General features: G+C 37.8%; 1 protein-coding gene across 7 annotated transcripts in view; it reads left to right on the top strand.

The window, feature by feature from the left end:
• The window catches only part of LOC122999541 (DNA (cytosine-5)-methyltransferase 3A-like), a 62958-nt gene that overhangs the window by 35294 nt on the left and 14997 nt on the right, over positions 1–12667 (top strand). For all 7 annotated transcript variants that reach the window (XM_044376513.1, XM_044376511.1, XM_044376508.1 and 4 more), the window contains 3 exons: positions 9505–9708; positions 10937–11095; positions 11802–11909. In XM_044376513.1, coding sequence (XP_044232448.1) covers positions 9505–9708; positions 10937–11095; positions 11802–11909 — 471 coding nt within the window. The remainder of the gene's footprint in view (positions 1–9504; positions 9709–10936; positions 11096–11801; positions 11910–12667) is intronic.

The following is a 12667-nucleotide window of genomic DNA, read 5'->3' as shown; positions in this document are numbered from 1 at the left end:
GAAATGTATGCTCAGTTTTCTTTTAAAACAGGAAGTGATACAAACAGTTTCTCTTGCCAGGAAGTTATTTCATGGCAAGTTTGTTTTTATGCGTTCTAGCAGGGATCCTTTTTGCTAAATGAAGTATGGTTGGTGTTTAATTCCCCTCTTTGAATTTTCTCTGGTGGCTTCTCAAGTGCTTTTTTGAGATCTCAGTAGTAAAACATCTAAAGAGGAGACTGAACTGAGGTTTTTTTTGTATATTTTCTGTTTATTTGTTTGGGTGAAGAGCAGAGTTTTGATTATCTGTTTAAAATGTGTCCTTAATATGTCATCCCTTTAACACCCACCCTTCTTTTGGGGTTGAACTGCCTAAATACATGTTACTTTAAGCTTATAATTTTGCTTCGCCTGTAAGTCGCAAATGACAAAATGTAAATGTAAAATGTTATAGCTCAAGATGTATGAGGGCTGCATTCATGGTTGTTTTATTTGAATTTTCTCTGGATGTAGTAATGATGTAATACACATTGTAAAACCATGGTTCACAACCTTTTTGGCTTCTGACCCCTTTAAAACAAAACAAACCATACTTGCAACCTCTCGTCATCAGTTGTATTTAGTTTATCTACCAGTTGTGACCAGTTCAACCAAAGTTTTTTTTACTTGTTTTTTTAGAATAATTTTAGGGTCCCTAATAAGTAGAGATTTTCACTTATTTGCCAAAAAAGGCAAAGATTAGAGAAAGAAAAAAAAGCATAACCTTTTGTGGTATAAATGTGTTTTTTTCTGTTTTCCTCTTATGTTAATCATCTTGAGAGTCCAATTTATGTTTCAAGCCCTCCCCCACGTTGGGAAGCACATGTGTAAGAAAGTAAGAAAAGTAAGAAACATAGGTGGGGGGTAGATGAATGCATTCCCACTTTTACTACACTTGCATTACACTCTAGGGTTCACATCAGGTTTGGTTTTGTCCTTAATCAGCCATCAGACAGACATTGTTTGATCAATTTTATTACAAGAGGTCATTTTTTTTCTGCTCACATGGGTTGTATTATCAGTTTAAAGCATTTCCACTTAACTTTTCCACTTAATATGTTCATAATTGGAAAATAACACCAAGCAACTAAAGTGTTTGGCTACAATCAGGTCAAACACTTTGGTATTGTCATTAAACAGCCATCTGACAGACATTGTTTGGTCCATTTCATTAGAAGAGACTTCAGGAGAGCTTCATGGAAAACCACTGATTGTTTTTCTTTAACATGTCCCACGGCTGCAATCGATGCTAATGAAAGGGCAGTCACTTGGTGTCTATTGACAATGTGAGAGGGGGTCTTAACTGCTCTCTTAATTGTGTGTGTGTGAGAGTGTGTGTGTGTGTGTTTGTTGAGCAAAGGCGGGTTCATTTTGAGGTCAGGGTCAGTCACGGTCATAAAGGGGGCGTGGTTTAAGAAATGGCTCATTGGCTAGGTCGCGGGGTGAGGGGTCAGAGGTCAAGGGGGCGGCACTAAGAGTGAAAACACTGACCAGGCCACGGGGTTTGTCAAAGTTCAAAGTCGTAACTCACAACATTACAACCTCTCTCTGTCTTTCTACCCGTCCTGCATTTATTTGTCCCTCACATGAAATCACACATGCCTGCAGTTTTTTGTTTGTTTTTTTTTTTGAGTACCACACTGCTGTCTGCTGCTGGGTATCTGAAGATTATATAAAAATTCAGCAGTCTGAGTTAGTCAATTATAGTGGATATCTCCCACAGTTAGACTTTTTTGGTAAAAAAAAAATATCCCTGTTCCCTGCTGTGTTTTCCTGTTCAGTTGCAGTGGAAGAGTCATAGCCAAAAGAGGGAATTTAGCCCTAAAAAGACCAACTAGAAAGATATTGAATTAATTTGACTAATTTGGACAGCCAAAGCTTCATATTAACTTTAAATAAACTTTTAAATATATATTTTTTTTACATAAGGCTTGTGGATTTTGTAACTCATCACATACACTGAAAGCGCATCATGAAGGGATCTTCTAATGGAAGAACAGGAGGAATGATTAAAGCAAGAAAAACAAAACATGTCAATGTTCATTTGGGCACTTGACTATTGTTTTAAGACAGACTTGAAAAATAGGAACCTATCCTTTAAAGCATCTGCATGCTTGAACTTTGCATTTCATTAGACTACTTGCATAACAACATGGCAGTGGCAACCATTATGTCACTAAATATTTTGAGGTACATTACCAGCAGAAACTCTAATATACCCACTAAACTTTTTGGTTGAGGTGTTTTCCAAATGCACTAAAAAAACATAGAAACATAGTTTTACTACACTTCAGAGCTCTTCATAACAGCTTTATAATATGTTTTAATAGCCCCATGATATGCAGTTTTTATTCAGTTTTTTTTAAATATGCCATGGCTCATGTCATCATAATGTATTGAGTTAATTTGAGGACTCATTCTTTGTCTAATACAGTGTGGAAAAAAGACAGAAACAGCATATTCATGGTTATTCATTAAAGCCTCTGATGTGCACAAATCAGCCAAACTGCACACTGAGCTAAAAGATGAACATACAGATACATATGCAGAGGCAACTCGTGTCATGTTACAGCCCTGCCAGACCAAGCTGACAGTCGAACGTTGTGCACTGTTGGGTCGTGGTTGAGCATCTGTTGCGGAGCATCGCCCGTAGTCGTGTCCATCCTATTTGGCATCAGTTGGACATCAATCATACATATCAACAGCTGTTTATCCAACCGAGCATCTTGTATTGTCGATAGAGACAGATAGTGAACCAAGCAAGCAGCCTGAGCTGAATGACTCATTGATTGATGACTACTGAGATGTTTTTTTCTCTCATGCAGGAGAGAAACTCACATACATGTTGCTGGTTTACTGTAAGCAATAAATGAAAATATATGAATTTATCTGATATATTCATGAAGCATAGTGTTAGTTCAGGCAGAACACTGGAGTTGCGCTTGTATTGGCTGATTAGCGCCAGCTGTTTCATTGAAGCTTTAAAATCATTGGCTCCTTCACAGCTGTACGTCTAGTAACATCCAATCATATTCATGCAGGTGTACAGAGCAGACATAATAACCAATCACTTCACTGTTAACTCTGCTAATTTGCTCATAACAACACCGTCTGCTGCCGCTGTTCCCTCCACAACCCCAACCTCCCCCTCATGTGGTCTTTTTTATATTTAACTAAACCTTAATGTTAACGCATGTTTCTTATTTGGGAATTAGCTCTTCAGCTGAATCCTTTAACGTCTTCTTTAAATGTATTCTTTAAAAGCTTCCTCAAAGAGCAGAACCTTTTCACCAAGTGTCCAGTGTATAAATGGTCAATTTTATTTTTTGTGTTCCAAGTTAAGACTAATAAGACTCCTCTGCTTCAACAAGTAGCAAACAAAGTTTTAAATTAAAGGGTAGTGTGTTGACCTTTGGGTGCAAACATTATGTTCAACTCAGAAAATGAGTGGAAGTCTTCCAGTTTTAACGCCGTCAACTGGCCTAATTACTGTACTTTTTATAAGCTGGAAGGTCATTTAAATTTCTCACTTGACAGTATAATCACACTTTAACTGATTGCATCTTTTATAATTTGTAGATACTAATCAATGCAGTGATCAATATACAGTATGTGACTGTAATAATGTCCAGATATATAGATAGTGGATTCAGTGTGTTTGATTGAGTCAGTTGAGAGCTGTGTCAGCAGAAAACAAGTGATGAATCCAGCCCACCTGCTGGAGTGACTCCATTGTAAAATTAAGCTCTGAAATATTCCACAGGTGAAAGACCTCATTGTTAAAAAAAGTATTTGCAGATAATTATGTATACAAGTATCAGCTAACATTACTGATGACAGATTGTGGTGATATTAAAGCAGCTATTTAAACATCTTACAGTGAAAACTTAATTTGGAGACAAATTCAAGTGGATGTCAACTATATGCTACAGTGAAACTAGAGCGTGTATGTATGAATGTAGGTGATTCAATCCTATATATAGACTGCTAACAACAAAACAACGGCTTTTTGGGAATCATTTCCTAAATATAGAGTGTGGAGAATAATCAAAGAGAAAAGTGGTTCTGAATATTTAAGACCTGTAATTGATATTCAGGTTGTTAATGTAAAATGAATGAAACAGAATGAGGATATGTAGTGCTAAAGTTGTAGACAGACCTTGATGAATTTCTACATTTGAAAATTATCTTTGCAGTGAATTTATTTCATTCAGACTGTCAGTATTTACTAGAGCGCAAATTCCTTTTAGTGTAATAACAGAAACATCTTAAAAAAGACAAGAAAAAATTGTCGCAGGTCATAGTAGACCCAATCTTTGTCCTCATGTAAAATTGTGTTGTTTGCACTGAAGAATTATACTTTTACGATGCCATTAACTGTTTTACAACAGTATAAATGTAATCAGACAGATGTGATACAATAATCAACCGGAGCAGCAGGCTTTTGTTTGTTTAAGGATTCCTCTTCGATTGCATGAAGCTGACCCTTCAGTTTATCATCACTGATTCATCCCCCTCATCTCTGAGAGCAGCAAAGCTTCCTGATGGAGTGTTCAATCAGCTAATGTTGCCAGGCAACAAACACAGTTTCATCCAGTAAGCAGGATTTTGGCCGATATCTCTTAGCAACATGAGTGAGGTCCAAGTCTTCTAATGAGATGATCCGGTCCAGATGCTCACAGAAATTATCAAGTTTCCTCCACAACATGAACAACAAAGTTGATGAGATGAAACTCAAATAATTGCCATGTAGCAGCATACAGTAATATTTACCAATATACATTAATGAATAAGAATATATTAAGGGGTGTTCAATTTAATACAACTTTATTTATTCCTGCAAAGGACAAATAATAGAAGAGAAAAAAACATTGTTAATCACAACGCTAAAACATTCAAAGGCTATAAGCTAAAAATACTATGTGAAATTTAGAGCTGCAACGATCTGTCAATAAATTGATTTGTTGCTCAACAGAAAAGGAATTGGCATAATCAAATAATCATTTTAGTCATTTATTCAGTAAAAATGCCAAACATTTGCTAGTTCCAGCTTCTCAGCTACTTTTCCCTCAAGCATCCCAGATGTTTTAGAAACCAGTGACGACATATGGAGTTTCCCTTACAGTGTGTGTGTGTGTGTGTGTGTGTGTGTGTGTGTGTGTGTGTGTTGGTTAGTGTGTTTGTGTGTGTGGTCTGGTCTATAATCCATGTAACAGGCTGGGGTTTATGAGGTCAGAGGTCAACAGGAGCGGGGAAGAGTGACCCTCTGGCCTTGGGGTCAAACTGAGGAGAGAACTGTCACGACCCGACACTCTCACTTTTACTGTCTCCTCCACTTGAATTTATGCCGTCATCCCTCCCCTTCCTCCCCTGTTTCTTTTTTTACTTTTTTTCTGGAGGAATGTGGCATGATGTGTTTATTTTTATTTTTTTCTCTGACATGTTTCACACGTTCATTTCTTTTGGATGATGCTTTTTCATCCCAGCTGGAGTAGAAAGCAAACTCTTCACCCCAATGTTGAAAACCAAAGAGGAAGAATGTTTTTTAGGTCATGGAAACACTGGAGGAGTCGTGGGATTTTACATCTGGGCCACAGTGAGATTCTCGCAGCGTAGTAACCAGTGAGGTCATGAATATTTTTAATTTGTCTTCCTCTGTGAAGATGTGTACTCATTGCTGCAGTCTTTCTAACACTTGTCAATCAAACATTGTTTTAGTTTAGATTCTCTGTTGATGATTTCCTGCAGGTGACACTCTTTGGTTGGTGACTATAGCTATCACATACTGACATTTATGTGATAGCTATAGTCACTAGTTTCTTTAAAGATCAAGATTTTAAACGCAACAAAGAACACTGAAATTTGGAAGCTCCCCAAAAAATGTATTGCAACATTTGGACCTACAAGGCCGTTGTTAGGCAAATATTTATGTGAACAAAAATCAGGATATATATTCAGACAAAAAATGACAGCAGAAAGCAGTACGTGGTGAAGGTTTTGGCACCATGATGTCATCAAATTGGGGTAAAGGAAATTACATTTTGTATTTTATAAGAAGAGTTTTATGTCGAATTCAAATTCATAAATGAGAAATTCAAAGTAAAACTCTTCTCATAAAAATAATTCACATAGAATGTGATTCAGTGTCAAAACATTACAGTTAAGTTTTTGACGGCTTGCAAATTTCTGTGTGAAGATAATCTCTCCTTTTCCTTTGTTTGCTGGTGTTGGATGTGCACACTATCCGATAATAAGTAAAAAGTAATAAACTACTTAAAATGAGCACCACCAAAACCAGCTAAACATTAAAATGCTTCATACACAGTAATACATCAGTAATAATAACCCAATATATCATATATCACCCTGAAAGGAGACATTCTGCATAATGAAAATTTTACTTTTGATACTTGAATCACATTTTGCTGCTAATACTTTTGTACTAAAGTAAAATTACAAATCCCGGACTTTTACTTGTTATGGAGTATTTTATAGTGTGGTATTGCCAGTGGTGGAGGAAGTACTCCGATCTTTTACTTTGAAGGTGCCCTGCGGTGTTTTCTTGTAAACAAACAAAGTTTCTGTTTACATCCAGTGTTAAACACCAAAACACATACACAAGTGCATTCTTAGAGCAACCCGGTAGCTGAATGGTTACTGCCTGGTTACTGCGCATGCCACATAACCGCATAACCGCAGTGTCCCTGGTTTGATTACCATCAAGGACCATTGTTGCATGTCTAACTCCTAACTGCCCACCATCCAATAAAGGCAAAAATGCCCCCCAAAAAAACCCCAAAGTGCATTTTTGAGGTCTAACAAATGTGTTGAGTGCATTTCTTTCCTCATAAAAGATTTGCAAAGCTGATTTTCCTTAAAAGTTTAAAACATGGATTGGTTACGTCCATGTTTACTTGCTTCTTCCCTGCCTTTACCGCTACATTAGGCCGTATTCAGATCAAATCAGGCAGTGGGGCGCACCGCCACAGGGTTGAGCAAAGGTGTGTTGCAGTGTTGGCGTGTTTGTGCTCTAGAACATAACTGCTGTGAAACAATCAGAAAATAACATTTTAGTAATCTGATTCACGGGCTTTCTCGCTACCACCTCTCTTCATTCACTCTCTAGCTCGCTCGACCACAGCTGCTCTCTCTCTCTCTCTCTCTCTCTCTCTTGCTCCCGTTTTCTCTCGTCTTATTTAAAATGAGTCAGGAGGCCGACAGCCTAACTTTACTTTTAACGTTATCAGACATCCTCCCCTCCTTCTGGTCTTATTTTTACAGCTCTGATCAGTCTGATCGCCTGCTGTGAGTGGCCCCTGCCGCATGATGTTGGGTTTTGTTTCTCTAAAAGTTGACTCTGGATCAACTTTCTCGCCGCCTAGTGTGGCACCACTGCAGCCTAAACGCACTACCCCCATTCAAATGAATGGGAGGACTGGCATTTTCGCCTGATTTGGTCTGAATACGGCCTTACTGCATTTCTTGTTGCGTTACTGCCACCTGTAGATCAGAGGAATAGTGTGACACATTGGCAGGACTGTGTGTTGCAGCACATGTATAAGAACAAACAAACTGGGAATCCACTTGTAAAAACATTGCTCCATAGCTCTACTAGTGGTCAAAAACTCCACAGGGTACCTTTAAGTTAAGGACACTTCTTTCACCACTGTACTGCTCATGCACAATTTCCTGTATGCTGAAGAATTTCTGCCACAAAGAGAAAAGTTTGATACTGTAGGTTAAATCAATATTGTGGTGCACCAACTGGTAATAGAATAGAAAAAACTGACTTTTAGCTTGAAAGCCCAACCTTCTGTATCTTCTCTCTGTCTTCCTGTTTCCCTTTAAAAATGCTCTAGTTTCTTTCTCACTGTATTGTAATCCTCAGTTTTATAATATAATCCTATTTACTCTCTCTCTTTGTCTTCTTCCTCTCTTTCTCTCTCTCCCTCCTGAGCTGAACCCATTGAACTGCCTCCCCACCGCACCCTTTCTCCCCACTCACTTCCTGTTTAGAGGAACAATTAAAGGATTGTTCCTACAGCCCAGGGCACTAAGGCCTTGATCTAGAGCAGTCACCACATCAGCTGCAAAGACCCACATAAAACATCAGTTATAAGACGTCCTTGAAGGACACTGGTTGCCTGTAGACCCAGAGAAATAAAACAGAAAAGTTGATGGGCAACTTTTGAGGACATACACATCATGAGATGTTGCCCTCGGCTCTCACCAGCAAGTCAGACATGATCAATAATAATAACATGCAGTGCCAAAGTGCAAGGAAGAACTGTCATTGATGATAGTTGTCAAAACTGCAAAACTTTGTCTGTAAATCTTCTTTTCAAGTGAAGTTTGACTCATTCAGCGTTTAGGTTTGATGATATAATTACCTAATACTGGCCTCCAATTAAAAATCAGACACCTGAAGCTCGTGATCTGCTTTTAAAATGACATTTATGATGCAGTTTAATTGTTTTCATACAGTTTTGTGTTTTTTCTGTCTGTGGGAAACTTGAATTATTTTGCTGATTGGATATTAAACTCACTTGCAGGAAAAATAATATTGTTATCATTGCTATTATTAGTGCGAGTAGTATTACTAGTAGAAGTAGTGGTTTTTTTGGTGGTATTTGTTTTGGTGGTATTGGTAACTCAGCCTTGCAGCTAACATATTTTCATAATTGATTAATAGAGTGATTTTTATTTTGACCAAATTGTCTATTTTAGTCTATAAAATGCAAGAAATGCTCATCACCAAATCAAGTCCAAAGTCTTCAAATTTACACTTTAATTATGGGACAGGTATTCAAAGGTATTCCTTATAGGATTATATCAAATGATTAAAAGAACAGATCTCCACAAAAAAGAAAAAAAAAAAGCTGCAGCAAAAGTTTCATCTTGTATTTTTTGCTTGATAAAAGACCTAAATGACTCATCTATTATCTAATCGTTTTGGCAGAGGTGGAGGAGTATGTGAAGGCGTTTTCCCCAAAGGAAAATTTCATAAAAGTCAACCATAAATGGTGAATCGTGTTGACTTGGCATTGGCAAACCTCAGATACTGCAGAAGTTAGTAAAATAAGATGGAAATTTGTTTTTCTTGTACATATACACAGATAAGGTTAAAGATTCCAAAAGCTTGTTTGCACAGCAAGAGTTTTAAACACTTTTGAATAAAAGAGAAATGCCATTTAAAGCGTGTAACCTTTTTTTATTTGCCTTTTATGTGAATTACCAATTACATCATTGTGGATACATGAGGAGTTATCACTTATTTGACTTGTGTTGTTCCCATGGTTGTCCTGCTTGTGTCATCCATCATGACTTTGTGCTGTAAATAACTGCCTTTTCACAAAAAAAACGATTGTGCTAGTATATGCACACAGTAAAGCAAATTTGAATACCACAGACATATGTCAACATTTTTAATAAAATAATGAAATAGTTCACTCATCTGTTGACGCTGGCCTCCTTCTTCGTTCACAGGCAGAGAGACGGGCGTACCGAGAAGCTGAGATGAGCATGATGGACGACCTATCAGAGGCAGACTTTCAAAAAGAGGAGGAACCAGCCAGTCCAGCCCCTCCCCCTTCACAGCAACAAACAGACCCCGCCTCGCCAACAGTTGCCGTAACGCCAGAGCCGGTTGCCAGGGGAGACCAAGCCACGCCCAGAGAGATAGAGTACCAGGTAAAACGGCCAATGATTCCATTTCAAGCGGTTAATAAGACTCATGCGTTAAGTTGATAATGGAAGCCCTCACTAGCTTAGGAAATAACATCTTGTACTAATAGCTTTACTTCCTCTGTACTGGAGACCTCTATTGTTGTCTAAGAACTATTAAAAACACATCAGTGATGTCACCCGTTGCACTGGGTGACATGTTCCTTCACCACAAACATTATGGTGACGGTATCTCCAAAGACTAATAACACCAATTACGTTATTAGTCCGGAGAGTAGTTTTGTGTAAAGCAGAGGCAACTGTGCACACACGGGAAAGTGCTTCCATTTACAGAGCTTTGCTAGCTTGTTGTGCTACATGTCACAACCTCTTGACTTTATACTACAGTGTAAATTTCTCAAAGAACGTCAGTGCAAACGTTTAATAGTTTTTGCACAACAATGAAGGTCTACGGCACAGAGGAATAAGATAAATCAGGCTTTGGATACACACACAACACTTATAATTAGATCAGATCATTCATGCTTCAGAAATAAGAATAAGAAAAAGATCGAAAACCACCAGCCTTATCCTTGACATGACATTTTGGTCTTGTTACTTTTAGCAGATACTTTGATGAGGGTCTAATAAAAGATGAAACTTGATGAAGGTCGCTAGACCAAACTGTTGCTTTGAATAGATTTTTTTGCTTTGTGTTGCACTCTCCTTCATTACAGACACTTTTAAAAACTAACATTCAGTGCAGGGATGCAACTAACGATTATTATTATTATAAGTTAATATGGTGATTATTTTCTCAATTAGTTTATTAACTGTTTTGTCTATAAATCAGTCGCTTGTGAAAATGCTCATTATAATTTCCCACAGTCCAAGGTGACGTCTTCAAATTTCTTGTTTTGTCCAACCAACAGTCCGAAACCAAAATATATTCAATTTACTATCATGTATGACAAAGAAAAGCATCAAGATTTTCCTAATTTTTTTGAATTTTGCAGCTGTCTCTAATTAGTTGCAAACTAAAGTTAAATTGACAATACGTGGGTCATTATAATTTATGTTGCATACATTTGAAATTGCCATACTCATTATTTCATCTGTATTTATTGTTTATTGTTGATAAAACATTGAAGTGTTTTACAGATATCATCTTATACCATGAGCACAGGGTGAAACAGACTCTTGTCTGAGTCTTGACGCTTGTCTGTACTGACTTGTTTTCTGTGTGTGCTAACAGGATGGCAGGGGCTTTGGCATCGGTACACTGGTGTTTGGGAAACTGCGAGGTTTCTCCTGGTGGCCTGGCAGGATTGTATCCTGGTGGATGAGCGGCCGTAGTCGAGCTGCTGACGGGACTCGCTGGGTCATGTGGTTTGGAGACAGCAAGTTCTCTGTGGTGAGTGTTTTTATTGAGGAACTGCTTGACTGAATTGATAAGATACTGGTACAGTGGGTGTTCAGTCTCCAGTGGAGACACATCAAAGGCTCAGAAATGCTTTTCTACTTTAAAAACCCATCCAGAAAGAATGAGAGAGTGGGAGAACATCTGTTCTTGTTACAGCTACAATTCTTTTTAGCGAGTAATTTGACCTTAATGCAGTCGCTTACTTAACACCCTAAGCCCTACTATTCCAATTTTATGCTTTTATAGACACTAGTTTTTGGCAAAGACAGTCAGAATACTGTTCCAGTTATGACATTCATAAGCTTCAAATCAAATTTCACACCATTTTATTCACACAAGTTTGTCAGTGTTCATTCAAAACTTTTAGCAGAAACATTTGTTAGTGGACACTTAATATTACTTTGATTTGATGAAAACCTTGATTCTTCACCTATTTCATTTGACTTTTTCATTTGAATTTACAATTTAGTAAAAGCCTTGATAAGATAAGATCAGATAAGATACACTGTATACCGCACCTAAGCAGCACAGACACAGGAAAGCAGCTTCTGCTGTCTTTGCTTAGACGAGGCTTAATTCTGCACCCAAAGTCACCTTAATTAAGGATTTGAAGGGCTTGTTGATAATTTAATGTTCTCCTGTTTTTGTCTGTTGATTGTCATCTTAATGACATTCGTTATCACATCTCTGTTTCCAGGTTTGTGTGGAGAAGCTGATGCCTCTGAGCTCTTTCTCATCTGCCTTCCACCAGCCCACCTACAACAAACAGTCCATGTACCGGAAAGCCATCTTCGAGGCTCTGCAGGTAAGGAGCCCACAACTGCTCAGCTTCTCAACGTCAGAGTTTGTGGAGTTTCCAATTTTTGATTAGCTACAGCAGAAAATATGAATATGAATAGAAATTTCTGTGGATAAAATCAACATCTAAAATACCCAAGTATAATATGTTCAGGTCTAAAGGCCACATTTTACTCATTCTTGTCTTATGTAACACAGATCCACAGAGTTGCTTTGATGTCGACTGGTATTTTGGCATTTGTGGAGGTTGTTTTCAACTAGCTCTGCCCACAGTTTATGAGTGATCGCATGTGGGTGTATCAGTGCAATCTCATATGTTGTGAGTTATTTTTTCAGTGAAACAATTGTTCACTTCTTCTTGTGTTCTTGACTTTTCAACGTGTCGTTATGGTTACTGTGCATTTTTCTACTGCACTGTTAGAGCCAGTTTTTGTGTTGGTGGCAAATTATATTCTCAGAATTTGCTGATTTATTGAGGTAATGTAAAGTGTTTCTTTTGCCTTATGAATTGATGTCAACTTAATATTTTGAGTTTGTTTGGATTTATTGTGACGGTAAATCAGGTGATGATGATCGGCTGTGATAGAAGGAAGGGGCGGGACTGAGCTTAGGCTTCTTCAGCAAACATGTAGAAAATGTGGGTAGAATAGGGGATCGGTACAATCTTTGACTTCATTTTAGACTCTGGAAATGTTTTTTGTTTTGCTTGTTAAGAGTGAGAATAAATCAGCCAAATAAAGGCAACAGAATCGGCAGCTCCAGTGT

Source organism: Thunnus albacares, chromosome 16 (genome assembly GCF_914725855.1).
Source record: "Thunnus albacares chromosome 16, fThuAlb1.1, whole genome shotgun sequence".
Classification (NCBI taxonomy): domain Eukaryota; kingdom Metazoa; phylum Chordata; class Actinopteri; order Scombriformes; family Scombridae; genus Thunnus; species Thunnus albacares.
The sequence above is the reverse complement of the archived record's forward strand: the minus strand, read 5'-3'. Positions and strand labels throughout refer to the sequence as shown.